The sequence below is a fragment of the Schistocerca cancellata genome, chromosome 7 (genome assembly GCF_023864275.1).
Source record: "Schistocerca cancellata isolate TAMUIC-IGC-003103 chromosome 7, iqSchCanc2.1, whole genome shotgun sequence".
NCBI lineage: Eukaryota > Metazoa > Arthropoda > Insecta > Orthoptera > Acrididae > Schistocerca > Schistocerca cancellata.
Window position 1 is genome coordinate 365478796 of NC_064632.1, and position 18420 is coordinate 365497215.

The 18420-nt window shown below is 40.6% G+C and overlaps 1 protein-coding gene across 3 annotated transcripts in view; it reads right to left on the reverse strand.

Moving 5' to 3' along the window:
- LOC126092008 (polyphosphoinositide phosphatase) overlaps positions 1-18420 on the reverse strand; it is a 178695-nt gene that overhangs the window by 58683 nt on the left and 101592 nt on the right. For all 3 annotated transcript variants that reach the window (XM_049907387.1, XM_049907386.1, XM_049907385.1), the window contains one exon: positions 15157-15406. In XM_049907387.1, coding sequence (XP_049763344.1) covers positions 15157-15406 — 250 coding nt within the window. The remainder of the gene's footprint in view (positions 1-15156; positions 15407-18420) is intronic.

The window sequence follows — 18420 nt, forward strand, 5'->3', positions numbered from 1 at the left end:
TGAAAAAGGGAAAGGAAAGAAAAACTGGCATAAAGGTAATGATTTTCAGTACATACATAAATATTTTAAGCATGTTGGCAGATGGTCTAATTTACGTTTTAGTCATAAGTCTTTAAGTAGTTAAATGCTATCCTCTGTTCTTTCTACCTAGCATATTTATTACACCATGCATCTACAATTAGCAGCACTACATATTTCAGTAGTTCTCTGTCCCTGTTCCTATTGTTCCTGTTGTTGTTGTGGTTGTTGTTGTTGTGATGGTGATGGTGGTGGTGGTGGTGGTGGTGGTGGTGTTCAGCTTGAAGACTGGTTTGATGCAGCTCTCCATGCTACTCAATCCTGTGTGAGCCATTTCATCTCTGAATCTCCTGATGCCAACATCCTCCTGATTAGTCCCACCCAGAGATCCAAATGGGGGAGTATTTCACTTCTGGAATATTTTATCCAAGTGTATGCCATCATCATTTAACTATATAGTATGGCTTCATGCCCATAGCAAAAATTGTGGCTGTAGTTTCCCCTTGCTTTCAGCCGTTCGTAGTAACAGCACAGCAAAGCTGTTTTGGGTGATGATACAAGGCCAGATCAGCCAGTTATCCAGACTGTTCCCTTGCAACTACTGAAAAGGCTACTGTCCCTCTTCAGGAACAACACATTTGTCTGGCCTCACAACAGATACCTCTCCATTTTGGTTGCACCTATGATACAAGGAGGGCAGGGGGGGGGGGGGGAGGGGGGGGGGGGGGGAAGGTCTCTGTTCCTAAAACTTCTTTCCACTCAGTGCCTACTTCTGTAGGTCTTCGCATTTTCTGCTAACCAGTTTATATCCTAAAAGGGTTTCTGGGTGATTTGTCTATCACCTAATCATTTCAAGCCCTACTGTACATTATCTAGCCATTTTTATTAACTTTCCACATTTCAACTGCTTCAGATTGATTCCACAGTTCCGCCACTACCCATGTTTGATTTTCGTACAACACTTTTTTGTAACTGCTATCATAATTATATGCATATGTTTAACATTAATTGATATAATTGGCAAAAACGAGTGAAAATTTTCTCTTAAAACATTAATCTTCCTTCAGACATGCTGTAAAGCTTGTTTATCGGATACTGATTTTCTTTAACTTATATTATTGTGACTTTCCAATTTTGATTTTTAACCAGTCTTTATGCTCCATCCTGGATACTGTTGTTGTTTATGTTGTTACCAGGGCATAGAGCAAGGTTATTAGCAGCTGCAATCACACTCAAATAATTATGTGGCCCTTTGACAGATTACGCACAAAATGAAAAAGTAAAATAATGACATCAATAATAAAAACAAAATATTGTAGTGCATAAAAAGGTAAAGTGCACAAAAATATCATGACAAAAATAAATGGGAAATGGGTAATTGCTGGTCCACTTCTGTAGCTGAGTGGTTGCCATGCCTGACTGCCGTGTGGACGATTCAGGTTAAATCCCCCAGGCTGCCATGGACTTTTTCGCTGGTGGGTGAAAACTGTGCCTCATGTCAGCACAAATTATGTCTGCTGCTTGGGCTCTTAGACCACTGTTGGCTCCTTTTGGTGGCTGGCTGAATTGGTAAAGGCAGCTAGCATCACCCATGTGGCACAAGCTTAGCTCACTGTTTGTAGCATCTTATCCAGAGTCAATCACAGTCCTCTGGTTTGGAGCAGAGTGGGAGGTCTAAACCAGAGTCTTAGACAATTCTGGATGATATTGGATGTGACTTCCTCAACCTCTGTTACTGGGTGGAGGATTGTAGGGGCCCTTCAAACAGTCAGGCCACAGAAGGTAACTACCACGGAAGCAGAGTAGGTGTGACGTGCACTGTTGCCCTCTTCCCCCACCCACTCCCACCCCGTTAAGTGTAGAAACATCCAAGGCAAGGGTCCAGAATTAGCATTGCTTATTAAAAGTAATAATGCCCAGATACTTTGAGGAACACAAAGTTGGTTGAAACCAGAAACGATCAGCAATGAAATCCTAAACACACATTGGAATATACACTGACCAGCCAGAACACTATGTCCACCGACCTACTATTGACATAAACCCATCCAGGTGATAGCTTCACTTGGTGAGGAATGACTGCTAGTCAGACACACACACAGTGATGTAGTATCAGTGACCATGCTGTCTGTGTGTAGAAGGGGGAAGGCTCATGATCTGTCTGAGTTTGACCAACGACAGATTTTGTTGGCCTGGAGGCTTGACATGAGCATTTCAGAAACTGCACAACTTGCCATGTGTTCGAAGAGTGCTGTGGTGTGTCTTCAATGCATAGCGAAGCCAAGGTGAAACCATGTCGAGACACTGTGGGGTTGGGTGGCCACCCCTCATTACAGATGGTGGATGTCGTGTGGGCTGACAGACTGGCAAAACAGAACAGGCAATGAACTGTGGTGGAACTAACACCAGAATTTACTGCTGAGGAAAATACAAGTGTGTCTGAATGTACACTGTACCAAACACTTCTAACGATGGGCCTTTGCAGCCGATGACCCATGCATGTGCCAATGTTAACAACACAACATCGGTGACTGTGATTGAAATGGGCACTTGACCATCAGCACTGTATGTTGGCGCAGTGGCAGAGCATTGCATGGTCTGATGAATCCCGATACCTTCTTCATCATGCCGAAGGGAGGGCGCAAATCCGCTCTTTGACACCTGTGCTGCAGGATGGGAACAAGGTGGCGGCAGCTTCAGTATGTTCTGGGAAACATTCATGTGGGCATCCATAGGTCCAGTGGAACTCGTGGAAGGCACCACGATAGCCAAGAAATATTGAACACTGGTTTTAGACCATATACATCCCTTCATGGTGATCATTTTTCAGTAAGGCCAGGAGTGTGATGGAGTTGTTGTCTTAACCCAATTGAACACATATGGGACATGACAGAATGTGGCATCAGAGCTCATGGTCTCCACTCCCTGATATTTACAGGAATTAGGTGACTTGTGTGTGCACATGTGGTGACAACTCCCTCAGTGACCTACCGAGGCCTCACTGCTACCATGCCACAACATGTAGCCACTGTTATCCATGCAAAAGGTGGACAGAGTAGCTATTAGGTAGGTGGTCATAAGTTTCTGACTGATCAGTGTATCTCTCAAGGATGGGGTAGAAGCCAATGGTGGCATCATATTTATTGCAGTAAAGAATTCTTTAAAATCTTGTAAGGTTATTAGGGATTCTGAATGTGAAATAATATGGGTGAAGTTAAGCATCAAAGATGGGGAAAACATTGTAACATGATGCTTTTACAGGCCACCAGCATCAGGAGTCGTAGTGGCAGAGCACTTCAGAGAGAACTTGCAGAATACTGTGAATTAGTTTCCCCATCATGCTACAGCAACAGACTTCCTAGCAACAAACAAATCTGAACTTCTCTAATCAGTTAATGTAGAAGAGGACATCAGCGATCATTAGGCTGTGACAGATTTGATGACTAAAGATGTTACAAGGAATGCTAAGAAATGTATGAAAATATTTTTGCTTAACAAAAGCTACAGGATATTATATGAAGAGTACCTCAGCAGTCAACATCAAATACTCAGTTTTGAGGATGAAGATAGGGTGCATAAATGGATAAAATTCAAAAACATTGTTAAATATACATCAGACAAATATTTTCTGTACAAGATTTTAAACAATGGGAAAGGCCCACTTTGGTTTAATGGTCATGTCAGAAAATTTCTAGAGAGGCAAGGAGAGCTTCTATACAAGTTTAAGTGAGGTCAAAAAATCTATCTGACAAACAAAAGCTGTAAGGAATGTAAATGAGCATGAGGAGCACAATAAGAGAAATGTTCAATGAATTTGAAAGTAAAATTTTTCCAACTGATCTGAAAGAAAACCCTTAGAAACTTTGGTGTTATATAAAACAGTAAGTAGACCAAAATCATCTACTCAGTCAGTGTTCATAGTAACACCAAAATGGAAAATGGCAGATAGAAGGCAGAAATACTGAATATGGTTTTCCAAAATTGTTTCACTGCAGAAAATCATAATACAGTCCCTCCTTTCAATCATCACATGAACACCAAAACGCCACACATTGAAATAAATTGTCATAGATTAGAAAAGGAACTATAACTGTTTAATATTGCAAAGGCTTCTGGATCATATGAAATGACTGTAAGACTCTACAGAGATTATGCATAAGGAATTGCTCCCCTTCTAGTAGTAGTTTACCACAGGTTGCTGGAGCAGTGATGGGCATCTAGGAACTGGAAAATGTGCAAGTCATTCTCATTTTCAAGAAGAGTTGGAGGACAAATACACATAATTATGTGGCTTTATCACTGATGTCTATCCACTGTAGAATTATGGAACCTGGTTTTTGCTAATTTATTATGACATTATTGGAGAATGAAAATCTCTTCAATAAAAGTCAACATGGGTTCAGAAAATAGAGATCTCACAAAACTCAGCTCGCTCTATTCATCCCTGAGATCCACAGCACTGTAGATAGTGTGCCCTCAGTTTGATGCCCTTTTCGTTGGCTTCAGGAAGGCTTTTGATAAAGTACCACACTAACTTCTCTGAATGCAAAAATATTTGGTTGGCACCCACCTACATAGGAAGAAATGATCATTGTAATAAAGTAAGTTAAATCAGAGTGCACATTGAAAGATTTAAACATCTGTTTTTCCTGCATGCTGTTTGAGAGTCGAACAGCAGAGAAATAGCTTGAAGTTGGTTCACTGAACCAGCTGTCATGCACTTAAGTGCGAATTGCACATTAGTCATGCAGCTGTAGACGTAGAGATTAGTAATAAAAAATATGAGCTTACAAAGTACTGTACCAGATTTCTGAGTGGATATGGGATTCCTTGTAGACAGAACACAACAAAGTCAATAGATGTAAAAGGTAATTTTGGAAGTATCCCAAGGAAGTTTAATAGGATTATTACTGTTTATGATACGTATAAATGATGTAGTGAATGAGCTCAGAAGCTCCATGAAACTCTTTTGCAGATGATGTGGTTGTCTATAAGAAGGTATCAACACCAGCAGACTATGGCGAACTGCAGGAAGAGGTGCAGAGGATTGAAGAATGGTGTAGGAGCTGACAATTGACCCAAAACATAAATAAATCTAACATATTGTGCATAAATAGGTAAATAAGTTCTCTACTGCACAATTACACTATTGGTGGCAAACTGCTGGAAACTGTAACTGCCACATAATACCTAGGAGTAACCATTTGGAGCAGCCTAAAGTGGAATAGCTACATGAAACAAATACCAAGAAATCAGGCTCATAGGAAGACTTTTATGGAAATTGAATTCATTAACTAAGGAAGATACTTACAAAACACCTGTCTGACTGATTCTCAAGTACTGCTCATCAATCTGGGACCCTTACCAGGTCTGTTTAATAGACAAGATCCAATTAAAAAGGATGCATTTTGTCACTGGATCATTTAGTTAATACAAGAACACTGTGGAGACACTCAACAAACCCCAGCATCAGACACCACAAGAAAGGCATTGTGCATCACAGACATGTTTATTATTGAAATTTCAAGAGAGTACATTTTGGAAAGAGTCAAGCAACGTATTACTCCTATGTATGTCATATGAAATGCCCACAGCCAGTAAATCCAGGAAATTAGAGTTAATACAGAGGTTTACAGGGGATCATTGTTCACACGCATAATTGGCAATGGGAACAAGAAAAGGGGAAACAGATAGTGTAGCTCAAGTGCCCTCTGCCACACACTTCAGGTGGCTTGCAGAGTGTAAATGTAGATGTAGATATGAGACTCGAGTGAGATGCACCCACACTCATAAGGCCAACTGAGAAGCTGCTTTAGTGAGAAGTAGCATCTCCAAGGTCCGGGAAGCCAGCAACACCTGGGAGAGCAGATTGTGCTGATCCCATGTCCCTCCATATTGCATCCAAATGATGCTACAAAGTCAATGGATAACACAGCTGCCAGTTAGCACTGGATCACTCATCATGGACAGAACACAGAGCAGGCATGATGTTGCCTTTACATCCAGCCAATGTAAATGGTCCTTTCAAAAATTTTAGGTAGGAGCTGAGTGGAGTAGAACTTAACAGCAAGATGCTGCACGTAACAGTCTCAGAAATCTCCCTCTACAAATATTGTACATGCCTCCATGGCTTCTGCATCCATCAGTTTGTCACTGTGAACAGCCATGAACCCATCAGCAAATAATTTCCTTCCCTAGTAGTTAGTGTAGTTGAGGCACAATGTTTTTGATGGACTGGACTGATTTCTCTGGTGGATACTCACTTTGGGTGACTTGCAGTGATTTTAGGAATCAGAAAAGATGAGGAGTTTCATAATTTAATGTGTCTTATACACTCCAGATCTGTCAAAGCTGTAGGTGCCTTGTTTGGAAATGAGCTGGATTGTTATCCATCTTATACATCTCAGTGTAAATTGATTTAATTGCAGGACTGGCAACCATGGAACCGATCAATGATGAAACGTACATATCCTCCTACCATTTAAAAATAAGACTACATTATAGTAGATTGGCAACTCAAATGAAATCTATTCTTCCCATCAGAGCACTTGTCCATTTAGATGGATATGCTTGTTGATGTTTCAATGTTGAAATGGAAAGAAAGTAGTTACTCCTGCTAAGTTTGCCTTTCAGTAACTACAATACAATTTTTTAACATGTTATTTGTAATGGACAACACACCATTCACATTATATTATTATTTCTTCATTATTATCTATTATGCTGCAAATTTAAAGATTATCTGCCGTCAATAGGTAAGTAGTGCCACTGCCATTTTTTTGGGTAAATCTATAAGAATATATAGAGTAGTACTGCAGCACCCACTGGTAGCAACTGAGCTGTTGAATCACTGCAAGATGAGCCAGGCTCACTAAGTGAAACCTGCAAGCACAGCAGTAATAAGCAGTTTTTGCAGTGCAGGCATAGGTATTTCTCCATCACCGGGTTTTGGTCATGTTGCAAGTACGTGCCTGGAAGTGATGCAATGGTGTAACAGATGTGCTGCTAGCTTGTGTAAATAGCTCTCGTTTTTGTAGGTCTTTTTATTCACAGTCCAATAGTTCTACCAGGATGTCGGGGCTCTGCAATGCGAGGGGACCACAAGGAGCTGCCAGCACAAGTCATGAGTTTGAGTCTCTGTTGCTGTACCAGCTTCCTGGACTAAGTCCTCCCTCCAGACTAACTTACACAGGGCAGCAAGACTTCTTGGCTCCCTTCAGCAGCAGCTGGACTCCTGCCCAGGGGGCAGCAGGTCATATCCCGTGTACGGCACGTATCTTCTGCCAGTCATGCACTACAGAGCTGGCTACCACAGCCAGATTGCTGAATATCTTCATACGCCACTGATAACAAATGTTTGTGGCGTGACTCGTGCAATGGGGTCACAAGCTACACACTGAGCACATGCATCAGTAAAGCTGAGTGCACATGCATTGCAACCAGCTGGCCAGGACACTGGCTGACATCTTGCTGGCCACCCGGCCCTCTTTCCCTGTAGTGGGGGTATTGTCATTACTCCACACCGACATGGCACTAACATTTGAGTAGAAATTAAATATTAATTTTGATAGCTGCATCTTTCTGTGCCTCCACTGGCCTGCTACTCCACGTCAACCCTCTGCCACCTGTCATACTGACATTGCAGCCATCCCTCCACCCCTGGGGTTGGGTATACTTGGTGCCTAAAATGTTGGTGTCATTTTCAGTGGACACCAGATGGTTTGTCATGCATGCAGCATTACATCTTCACCATGCCTGCAGTATCAACGTAGTGGGGTGAGGGAGAGAGCTGTTGGCTATTTTTTGGGTGCTTGACAAGAATGGGATCTAGGAGGGAGTATCTCCATAACTTGTGATAGGCCAGACAAACCAGCTGAGCTGTCTCAACTTCAGGTAACTACAAGGAGCAGTTGTCAGAGCCTGTCAAATGTCCATGGCACAATCTGCTTGGGCATGCTGTGCTATGTACTGAGCCTATCCGTAACTCATTTTATATTCCACTGTCATGGTCATGTTGTGAAGCAATGCAGGGAGTCTAGATGGTTAATGATAAGGTGTAAAGTGTAATCTGTTGGTCTGTGAATGATTTTCTGTATACATTGTGCGTGAATGTAAGATGTTGCAATGGCAGAGTCAGAGATGTGGCACATTTTGGAGCCAAAGGCACTGTATTTGTTGACAGAAAAGTTAGCACTGGTGGGGGCAGATAACATGGAAGTTGTGGGGCCAAAATGCAATTAAGGATGAACACACAGCATTGCTCCAAGCACCAGATCATGTGATAGATTCAGCTGCTGCTAGCCTAATCATTCTCTTTTCTGGAAGCTCATCTGAGGATGTAGTGTCATTTGTGGAGGACCTGATGACATTAGCAAGTGTGGGTTGTTGGTCTCTTTTCTGGAAGCTCATCTGAGGATGTAGTGTCATTTGTGGAGGACCTGATGACATTAGCAAGTGTGGGTTGTTGGTCAGATAATCAGTTATTATGGATGGCAAAATTAAGTCTAGTGGGAAAGGTAAAAACATTGGTAAGATGTACAGAAGCATTGAGAAATGCAGAGACAAGGGCTTCTAAGGTTTACAATGGACTATGATGAGATCAATATGTTCCCAGGTGTACATGAGAGGCATACAATGTTTTCCCCAAGTTTAAGGATTTACAGATGTGGGCATACTGGGCACGTTCAGAGGCACTGGAGCCAGCCTCAGTGGGATAGAGGTAATATGTCCCAACAACAGAATTTTGGCAATGGTAAAAGGGGTGGGCATGGAGGAAATAAGCAGCCATTAAATGCATAGGCATTCCCTTTAGCCTTAGATGCACCAAGTAGATATGCAGTGACAGAATGTGCAGCAGCAAGATTTGTACGGAGCAAGGAGTATAAGTTTCTGTTGGCTACATGGAGGAGGGGGGGGGGGGGGAGGGGGGGGGGGAATGTGTCAGCAGCCAGTAGATACCTAGTGGGTCAGAGGCTATGAAATGACAATGCTATAGGATGTGTGAAGTGAGACATAAAGATCTAATGCCACTGGGGTCAGTGGAGATAAGTTTTCAACTGGAAGTGGTTCCATTTAAACAGTGTGTAGATGTAGTGGCTCATATATGTGAGGGCTACAGCATGATCTTGGGGTTGTACTTTCTGCATCAACCTGAAACCAAAACTAATCAATGGCAACATGTGGTGGAAATTAATGGCTAAACATTCCAGCTAGAGGAAACTGTTGCCAGTGTATGACTGTGGGTTTATAAGTCTAGCAAATTTCCATGAAAGAATGGTACATTTTTGTTGCACCTTCATGGTTGGTATGCTTAATTATTCCAACATTCATATAAAGAACTTCAACAATGTACAGTGTACAGTTTATTGCTATGACTTGTCTGAATTGGTCAGTTTGTCAACTGCGATTGAAAATGAAGAAAACTGAGTTTCATGTTATTATTAAACATTTTCATTTGAAGGGTTGGACTGCTGCACAAATAAAAACAGAACTGGATGGAGCTCTTGTGGATTCTGCACCAGCACTGAAGACTATTTACTCTTGGATTAGTGAATTTAAACATGGTTGGACAAGCACCGAAGATGAGGCTTGCTCTGGCCACCCAACTGTGGTCATCACAAAGGAAACTATCGAAAAATCCACAATATGGTAATGATAAACTGCTGAATAAAAATTCATAAGATTGCTGAGACTGTAGGCATCTCAACTGAGTGCATAATAACATCCACAGAGATTGGCTATGAAGAAGCTGTGTGTGACGGGGGTGCCACGATTGCTCACAGTCAACCAAAACCACACCCGGCACAACGTTTCATCACAATGTCTGGTGACGTTTAATCACAGTCTGCAAGACTTTCTGCGCCAATTTGTGACTGTTGGTGAAATTTGGATCCGTCATTTCACATTAAAATCAAAACAACAGTCAAAACATTGGCCACAACAATCGAAACAATGGCTAAAGGTTGATGAAAGTGCACCAGAGAAGAGAAAGACTATTTTGTCACCTGGAAAGGTGATCACTTCATTTTCTGGGATTCCCAAGAAATAATCATCACAGATTATTTGAAAATGGCAGAACCATGACTGGGCCCAATTAATGCTTCATTGTTAGATCACTTGAAATTTGTGATGGCTGCACAAAACACCAGTGTTCGTACATAAAAAAGTGTTATTTCACCAGGATAATGCACCTTCCCACACATCAACTGTAACAATGGTGAAAGTGCATGAACTGGGTTTTGAATTGGTCCCCTGTCCAACCTATTCAGCAGACTTAACCCCAAGTGACTTCTTCCTGTTTCCTAACTTGGAACTTTTGCTTTCTGGGAAGAAACTTTCATCAAAAAAGGAAGTGATACTTGCAGTCAATGAGTATTTTTCAGTGTTTGACAGAACCTGTTCTTCTATTGGGATGAAAGAGCTGGAGGATCTCTGGACCAAGTGTACAGCCCACAAAGGAGACTATGTCGAGAAGTAAGATGAGCTATTTATGAAACAAACATTTTTCCTTTCTTTTTTATGAAACCACCCCCTTAGAGCTGTCACAAGGTGCATATATCTTATTGGTATATGTAATTAAACTGCGTACAAATATACTAAGGCTTGATCCATATCGTGATGTACCAGGTGGTAGCAGAAAGTCACTTTGGGTAAGTCTGGAGCCAACCTACATGTCAATATGTTGTGCATAACTGAGTCATTGGAAGGGAACAATATTTTGAATTCAGCAAGATGTTCTGTTTAAAGGATTATTGTATGCATACAGAAGACAGATCGTGGGAAGGTAGTGCCCATGAATCTGAAGGAGAAATGATTGGTGCATGGAGGATGTAAATAGTGGGCATCCACAGGCTGCTGTTAAGGCTGCATTTTGTAAAAAGATGGAGCATCTAAAGGAAGTATAGAAGGCGAGGATGAAGAAGTAGTAGTAGTAGTAGTAGTAGTAGTTGTTGTTGTTGTTGTTGTTGTTGTTGTACTCCGAAGATTAGTTTCTTTCCCTCAGGGTCTGTTACCAGTGATGAGCATTACACAGCTCTGGATTCTGATGGGAAATGAGGCACCTGTGTACTGGAAACAGTAACAGATACCTCAGTATTTGCAACCAATTATGGAGGAGTTTATTAACCAGCATTTGACTGATGGGATAATAGAAGAGAGCAACAGTCCATGGGGAGGAGGGTATGAACTGTGTTTCTGCCCAAGAAGTCTAAGGATAGGTCCAAGAAGTACAGATTCTGTTATGATTACCATTACCTTAATAGTAAGATAGTCAACAGATGCATAGCCCAAAAAATAGCCCATACCCCACATCATGGAGACCACCAACAACCTGGGACAGTATCGGTATTTTTCTACCAAAGATTTAAGAAGTGGATACCATCAGTTGGAGGTGGTTCCAAGAATCAACTGAAGACAGCATTCTCAGTACCCTGAAGCCATTATCACTATCGGAAGATGTCATTCAGGTTGAAGAATGCTGCTGTTATGTTTCAGCGATTGTTCGAAGGCATATTGAGGGGACTGCAGCCTCACCGGTGTCTAATCTACCTGAATGATACAACTGTACCCTTGAAAGATGTAGAGGAGTATAGAGAATGCCTGAGAGAAGTTTTTATGAGATTGTCTGACATTAAGTACAGAAACATATAATTTTGCGTTGGAGGAAGTAGGTTCCTTAGGGCATATGATTAGTAAAGTTATGATGAGAACTGATCTGAGACTGGTATGAGCAGTACAGGATTTCCTGGTTCTGAAATTGAGCTCTAAACATTTTTGGAACTCTCTTATAGGATATTTGTGAGGGGGTTCGCTGATACAGTGTGACTACTCATACAACAGTTGAAAAAAGGTGCAAAACTGATGTGGATAGAGGAGTGTCAGGATGCATTCAGAAAGATGAAAAAGTTTTAATGCCAAATCCAGTTTTTATTTTTCTGGGTTTTCCAGAAGAAGTTTATACTATTTTGTGACAGATCTGACAATAGTTTTGGGTGCATCCAGAATCAGGAAATCAACGGTGAGGAACATCCTGTGGCTTTCACATCAAGACAATTTAATAGAGCAGAGAACAGTTATTCAAGTATGTACAAGCAAGGACAGGCAGTGTGTTGTTGATCTCTGAAGATGGGGACAAAATTGTCATGATGATAGAAGAGGGAGAGGGAGAAGATTACAGTACATCCAGCCCAGGTGATCCAAAATTGCACCAACACATTTTTGGTGCAGCTATTCATGGGTAGAACAGGACTGGATTGTCCTAGAGACATTATCCAATGTAAACCTTATTTCCATTAAATATGATAACATGGTAGTGGTGGTGAATTACTATGAGCATGAAAGGCTCGTGGAAGCAAGGCTGATGGAGCTGAGGGGGCAGTAGATTGTTCATTAATGAGACAGCATTTGATATAATGGGGCCAACTTTCCATCTACCAGCCACGGTCATGCGAAAACCCAATTGAACACAAATCAGCCACAACTATACTGACCAGACGAACCACTAGTGGGTGCTCCCAAAGCAGAATCTAACTTTCCTAAACAATATGTTAAAACCAGACCTCATGGAAATTAAAAGCTGCACAAGGACAGATTTCAGCAGAACAACTGACGCAGCATGTTAAGAAATTTAGAGAAGGCCAACGATGAGTGACAATTATCTTGAGCATCATGATAAGCACTGGATCCCTAGAGCATGAAAGTGAGTGGATGTGGAATATTGTAGTGTGAATGCTGATGGGAAATATATGTCCTGCAGTTTAACAAGATATAAGATCGAGAAATGTGCCATGCTTGTCTGCAAGGACAATTTCCAAGACCACATGACTGGCAGGATGGAGAAGTACCATGGCATGATTCGTTGTGCTTTCCAAGGGAACTAATGATCTGTTAAGTGGAGTACAAATGAGCAGCTTAGTTGTGTAAGAGGAAACCTAGCAAACAAGGTTTTGCAAGTTAAATATGGTATCTGAACCATGTGGATTGGGGCTCTAGGCACTCGTATAACTGAAACTTATGCTGTACATGTGAGATGTGTTGTAGACTCATCTTAAATGAGGCCTAAGGGGCTGAGTCTTTTTGCAGATGGGGGAAGTGTAGTCCACTACGATTTTTTGGGCAAATCTGTAATAATATACAGAGGAATATTGCAGTAGTCACTGGTAGCTGGTGAGTGAAGATGGTTGTCATTTGATTTAAAGTAACTGAGTCACTGAATTATTGCAAGACAGGTCAGGTTTGTTTGGTAAAACCTGCCAGCACACCAGTAATGCACAGTCCTTGCAGTGCAGGCAAGAGTATTCCTCCACAAGTGGGCTCTAGTGGCATTGCTAAGTATCTGACTAGAAACAGTGCATTGGCATAACAAATGCACTGATGGCTTGTCTAAGAAGCTGGCATTTTCATAGCAGTTTCATTTATAACCCAGCAGTTCTACCAAGAAATGGGGACCATGTCAGGTAAGGGGACCACATGGAGATGCCAACAGCAACACGAGTTTAAGTCTTCATTGCAGTACCAGCTTCTTGCAGTAAGTCCATCCTCTTACAGAAATAGATGCTTACGGTTACGTTGAAGAAAGTGCAGTGTGGCTCATATTTGCATTTCTGAGGCAGGATGCTCAGTAGGCAATGTCTGTGTAGAGGTTGGCTTACTAGTGAACAGAATATGGCTCCATTTTAGGCTTTTACTGTCTGAAAAGTAGAACTGCAAGGGGGAATATCAGCTAGATCTTTACACAAGAAACAATCTGATGGTATGCAATGTACACTAATATGCCAAAACATTGTGACCACAGCCAATTGCAATTATGGATGCTGCCTGATGGTGTTATGAGCATGTGACATAATAACAAAAGTATGTAAACTGAGCAGACAAATGGGGGTTCACCCTAGTGAAGATATGGGCTGCAAATAGGGAAATCCATTGAGATAAGCAACTCTGACATACAGCAGATTATTAACATAAACAAGAATCTTGAAAATGGTGAAGCTGGTTGAATGTTCATGTGCTACTGTCATGAGCATCTACAGGAGGTGGTAGAAGGACAGTGAAACTACCACTAGGCGCTAAATGGTTGAACATCCTCAAGTCTTCACAGACCATGGGCTTCAGAGGAGGTTTTTCTGCTCTGTAAAGTACAATAGATGGTGCTCTGTGGCATCTCTGCTGAAAGAGCACAATTCTGGTGTTCTGGACCACACCTTCCTCATACATTGTTGAACAGGAGCTCTGCAGCAGACCACCCCTATGTGTTCACATGTTGACCCAATGACATTGTCAATTATGATTCCAGTGGGTACAAGACCATATGTATTCAATCATCAATCAATGGAAACATGTCGGCTTTTTGGGTGACTCACATTTTTGCTACACTAGGGCAATGGTCATCCCTACAAATGCCATCATCGAGATGAACTGTGGGTCAAAACATGCAAAATGCCACGAATGCAAACTGTTAACAACAGTATTATGCTATGGGAGACATTTTCCTGTGCTTTCATGGGAACTGTGGTAGTACTTGAAGACATGCCGACAGCTGTGCACCACCTGCATCCGTTCACGCTTGGTGTCTTCCCCAATGGCGATGTCATCTTTCAGCAGAATAATTGTCTATGTCTTGGAGCCAGAACCATGGTACAGTGGTTTGAGGAGCATTATGGTGAATTCACGTTGCTGTCTTGGTGAACAAATTTGCCTGATGTAAATCCTATGGGTCCCTATCATGTGCCATCACTGTGTACACAAATCAGTAGCCTGTTATTTTTGTGAATTACATGATCTATGCATATATATCTAATGCCACATATCTCCACAAGCCTACCAACAAACTGTCAGATCCCTGATACACAGACTCAGTAATGTATTTCATTCCAAAGATGGACAAACAAGCTATTAAGCAGTTGGTCATAATGTTTTGGCTCATTGGTGTATGGTTCAAAAACAAACTATGCCATTAGATGAAAAAGCAAGAATGGGATGTTAACATATACAATAAGTACAGCATACACTCTGCAAGAGAGTCAAAGTACTATGTACTGACTTTTAGGACTGTACTTCATTCTGACGAGTCTGTATAAGTCTGTATTGAGTAGTTTGACATTTCTGTTACAGAGATACAAAAATATATCACTGGAAGTTTACCTGAAATCCTAATGCACACTTCCCAATGGCAAACTGTGCTGTGTTGGTTCGATCTAAACAGTCAACACAATTCACTCTAATGACACCAGTTTGAAGGCGTCTTCCAAAACTAAGTTCATTCTTATCAACAAGACCAAGTATTGCATGAGAATTCTGAGTGTAGTATGGTGACTGATTGTGGAATATTCCAGTTTTACATACAGTTGTATGGGCAATGTCACCAAGACGCCCCATTACATTGGCCTCTTTCCTGGAATAGACATTGGTTCAAGATAATTTTCTAACAAACAATACACCCACAGATTCAGAGAACAAACATTAAAAACCAGGTCACACACACACACACACACACACACACACACACACACTGATATACACATTAATGTTGTAGGTACACAAAAGAAATGTACAAATAAATACTTGTTTATAACCTTATATTATCTTTTTAAGATCTTATCCACTAACGATATAATTATTGCTTACGTAATCTGGTGCGTAATTCAAAGAAAGTATTAATGTCTGAACAAATGGTATAACTTTATCAAGACTGTAAATAAACTTAAATGTTCATTTGGAGTATAGAGTTGGAAAGAATAGAGAATGCTAGTTGATAGATGAATCCTCGAGTTACTCCATGAGGTAATCTCAGGTAGCTCAAATGGTACAGCACTGCCAATATGAGGCTTGGTGTGTTGTTCAGTTTTAACTAATCATATATAATCAAGAAAAGATGTCAAATTTCTGCCTTTCACAACAATTTAAGCTGTCTCTGTGCTAGCAGGAAAAGACAAAGCAAATCACAGAGGAAAGAAACGTTCTTCTGAACTCTTGATGTTCTTGCAGCAAAGAGGTGATGGTCTTTAATTATATCCTAAAAGGAAATCAACATCACCCAAATCTTAGCCACATTATATAAAGTAATGCCTCAGTCTTTGGCTGAGTCTGTAGTTTCCTTTTAGGAACTGTTGCATTCCTAAACATATGATTGTCACCCATATGAGGGGACAGGGGGAGAGGGTGGGGCAATTGTAAGGCTTGTTTTAGGCATTTCACTCAGCCCCTACCATGAATATTTTTCAGCAGTGTCATTATTATGACAAAATATACAATAAATTTATGTGTAAAATGGCTTATGAAAGGACAAATTTGAGGCCATCTTTTAAGCTTTTACAAAATCAATAAAAACATCATTTTTGATACAGATCATTTTATTGTTTCTCAAAATATTTACCTTCACAATTTATACACTTTAGTGTGTGTTTGAACCGATTCTGGAAACATTTTTTTCCCATGATGTTGGTATCACAAAAACAATGTTGAAAGGGTTCAAGAGCTTCTTCACATGATGAGAACTGCTGTCCATGCATTTTTTGTTTGACATAAGACAAGAAAAGCATAGTTGTTAGGTGACATATCAGGTCAATGCAGACACTGAGACAATTATTTGGAATTTATCTGTGTCTAATAATCATTTATTTGTTGTTGTGTGTGACATGATGAAGAACGATATGACACTTTCAGTTTTCCACCCTGATGTCGCATTGTTTTGTTGCAAATAAATTGTATATCATTCAGCATTCGACAATTTTCTTGAAAATGTTTTGCGAGCAAACCACTTCATCTGTTTCCATAATGTTGGAACACCCAAAAAGTTGATTGCAGCTTGCTCTGTACCATTCTTCTGCAGAGTTCTGAGAAACTGGTGTCTGGGGGAAGAATCAATTTAGCACATGTGGTGAAACACACACCAAGGTCCCAACTGTCATGTTGTAAAGCATTCTCTGCAACAGGATACTTGGTGATGTGAAGTATACACCCTCTGCCTATGCCCATTAACTGATAACTTGGTGGTAGCCATGTCAATATAAAAGGCCGAACAGTGTTTACGTAACAGCTGGTATATGATGTGTTGTTTCTGATGAAAAATATTATTTAAAGGCAAGAAAACATTTTATTAACTTTGTAATTACACCCTGGATACGAATAAAACACCATGGAACAATGCTGGAATCGACAATGTTTTGTACATCCCTGATGCAAGTGCTAATCTGTTCTCTGTGAGAGCCATTGCCTGCAGAGGCTACAGTACTAATTTTAGTTATAATAATGTCTGTGTTCGAAAACAAGTCAGTGGCAATATTGTTATGACAGGTTATGTGAAAAATGGACTTTATGTGTTGAACATGCGTGTTGTTAGAAATGGAAAAATGAATCGTGTGAACTTGATGACTTCATCCGAAACATTGCAAGTGTACCATGAAAGGTTTGGTCATCAAAATAAACAACATGTGAAGAATATTTTAAAAGGAATGAACATTAATGTGGAAGATGCCAAGAGTGAATTTTGTGACGGCTGTGCGGTTGGATAGATGCATACGCTGCCATTCAAAACACAAACAATACGCGCTACCAGTACTGGTGAATTAATCCACGTGGATGTCAATGGACCAATGAGCACGAAATCTTTTGGAGCCAAGCATTATTATGTATGTTTCAAAGACGATTTTAGTAAATTTCGTCGAATTTTCTTTTTAAGACACAAAAGTGAAGTGTGTACTGTGCTGAAGCAGTTTTTAAATGAAGAACGAACTAATGAACATGTTGTCAAACAATTTAGATGTGATGGTGGCAAAGAATTTAACAATAAGAATGTCAGTGAACTGCTTGCAGACAGGGGAATAGAGCTACTGATTCCTCCTCCTTACACTCCTGAACAAAATGGTGTGGCTGAACGGGAAAATAGGACCATTGTTGAAGCTGCCCGCTCAATGCTAAATCCGAGTAAATTACCTATAGGGTTGTGGGCAGAGGCATGTAACACAGCAGTCTACTAATAAATCATACTGGAAAATCTTCAGTTTAAAATAAAACCCCTTATGAACTATGGTTTAATCGACCAGTAGGACGACTTGATCATCTCAATTTTTGGCACAGGCTGCTATGTTCACATTAACAAACAATTCCATTCCAAGTTTGATGATAAGGCAGTTTTTGGACGACTTGTTGGATATGTTAATGACAAAGATGGGTTTAGAGTTTGGATTCCATCCAAAAGAAAAGTGGTGTTGAGTCATGATATGACACTTTCAGTTTTCCACCCTGATGTCGCATTGATTTGTTGCAAATAAATTGTATATCATTCAGCATTCGACAATTTTCTTGAAAATGTTTTGCGAGCAAACCACTTCATCTGTTTCCATAATGTTGGAACACCCAAAAAGTCTAACGTCGATCAGTTGTAGAATTTTGGAACACGTATTGTGT